The 2,010-nt window shown below is 41.6% G+C and overlaps 1 protein-coding gene across 1 annotated transcript in view; it reads left to right on the top strand.

Annotated features, from left to right (window-relative positions):
* phldb1b (pleckstrin homology-like domain, family B, member 1b) overlaps positions 1-2,010 on the top strand; it is a gene marked incomplete at its 5' end in the record, with an annotated part of 83,807 nt that overhangs the window by 57,768 nt on the left and 24,029 nt on the right. Inside the window, 1 exon segment of the mRNA XM_035679766.1 lies at positions 1,084-1,212. Within this exon segment, the coding sequence (XP_035535659.1) occupies positions 1,084-1,212 (129 nt within the window).

Here is a 2,010-nt window from a genome sequence, read left to right as displayed (position 1 = left end):
CACACACACACACACTCACCATATTTTAACTGTAGCAAGGAAGAAAGGAAGTAGTTTCTTGACTCTTGTTAAAGGTTTAGTATGTTGTCTGTATCTCCAGGGGTCCCTGTGAGGGTTCCACAGAGTTCCCAACATAATGTAAAAGTGGAATTTGTGATTATTAGAGCACAGGTTATCTTAGGTGGGAATCCTTCTTATGAAATTGGATCAGTATTTGGAATGGAAACCTCAGGTGTTATTACAGGATACCTAAAACCTGTGTTTCTACTACTGGCGTTAAGATTTTTAGCATTATGGTATCTATCTAAAGCTTTACCTGAGTTTCCCCTCGATTATGAACACTGCCTTTTACTTGAGAGTGAAACTCCCGTCAGTGCTGGTAGTCCTAAAAGACCTGTCAACCTTTTCACTTTCACACATCAAAAACACTAAAGCCACCCCAGCTCCAACACAGCCAATAACGGAAAAGTTAGCCTTTATTGACTGATTCCTGAGCTTGAAACTGGGGCAGCACCTAAGAGACAAGAAGTTTCTGTTCTTTAACTGGAGAGCAACTGAGACAGTGTCACTGCTGTCAGATTAACAGTGCTCAGGGTTATCACAAGTGAGTTTATACATGTTCTGGGGCAAATAAAAGCCAAGTAAATAATGGAGCAATTTTCTCACAGCTTATTAAAGATATATTTGTTGGAAGATATAATGGTTCCTTCACAATATTTACAGCCAATAGTCGTCAGAAGAATGATTTTAGCACATCCTTAGTAGGGACTCAAATGCAAGTATCTGTTAATCTAAAAGTTTATTAGAAAATTTTGAGAGTCGGAATGATCTTTTCTGGCTATTTTAGGACCATGTTCCATCTGTGAATCCCAGACTGCCAGCTGTAACATCCTGACAATTCAGCACCTACTTCCTATGCCCTGCCAAGCCCTAAAAATCTGTCGGGATGTGTCTGTTGCTAACACCTTACAGCTTTTTTTATTTGCATGGCGTGGATTTTGAGCAGTGTGTTTCTCTCTTTCTCTCTCTCTCTCTCCCCTCGTCCATCCATTTTGTGTGTGGGTGTGTGTTGTGTCTTTCTAGGAGAGGGCTAATGTTGAGGCCGAGCGCCGGGCCCTGCAGAGCCTCCAGGAGGGCTACGCTGAGCTGAAGAACCAGCTTCATAACTGTCCCGAGTCCCTGCGAGAACAGTTGCAGGAACAGCTCAAAAGGGTGGGTCGTCAGTGAAACAGAAGCACCTAGACCACCCCTCCCAACCCAACCCACCCACCTACAGACTCCATTTTGCAGTAGCATGCCCCTTTGAAACTACAAAACCTGACCCAGTCTATCACCACACACACACGCACACACCTCCCTTGAAATCCACTCACAACCGTGTAGTGAGTAGCACCAACCCAGTTCCCTCCAGCCTGCAGGTGAAATGCAGTGGCCCAAAAGAGCAGTATTTGCACCAAGTTTAGATTTAGAATTTGTAATATCTGGTGTTATAAAACAATGGAGCATCTGTTTATCAAATTATGTCAAGTGTTTGCCTTAATATAGACCAGGGCTGGCCAAAGTGGGGCCTGCAGGCTAGATGAGGTTTGATTTGGCCCACCATATATTTCTGACAAAGGAAAAAAAAAAGTAATATAAATCATAGTTTACGCTGTTTTATTTTTTGTGAGGTAAAAATGATAAATTATTAATAATTTTACATAATCTGAGCACAGCAGACAGAGTAACATTTTGCGCAAGAAGTCAGGGATCCTAGAACCATTTTGAATGTTAACAATACAATACGTTTGCTTTACCTTTTTATTTTTTGCCCTCCATAGGGAAAAAACTGTTTGAGCACCCCTGGTATAAACCCTGATCTGTAGACTGCCCCACAAAGGGAAAAGGCTACACTGTTTGTGATTTTTCTGTATTATAGCAATGGCTTTTTGGGTCACATAATCAGCCTTAAAAGGCATAGAACTAAGGGACGGCAACCTTTCCATCCGTACATATATATATATATATATA

This window comes from Morone saxatilis, unplaced genomic scaffold, assembly GCF_004916995.1.
Source record: "Morone saxatilis isolate NCDOM2014 unplaced genomic scaffold, NCSU_SB_2.0 Contig8, whole genome shotgun sequence".
NCBI lineage: Eukaryota > Metazoa > Chordata > Actinopteri > Moronidae > Morone > Morone saxatilis.
This window is presented reverse-complemented; position numbering and strand designations above follow the sequence as displayed.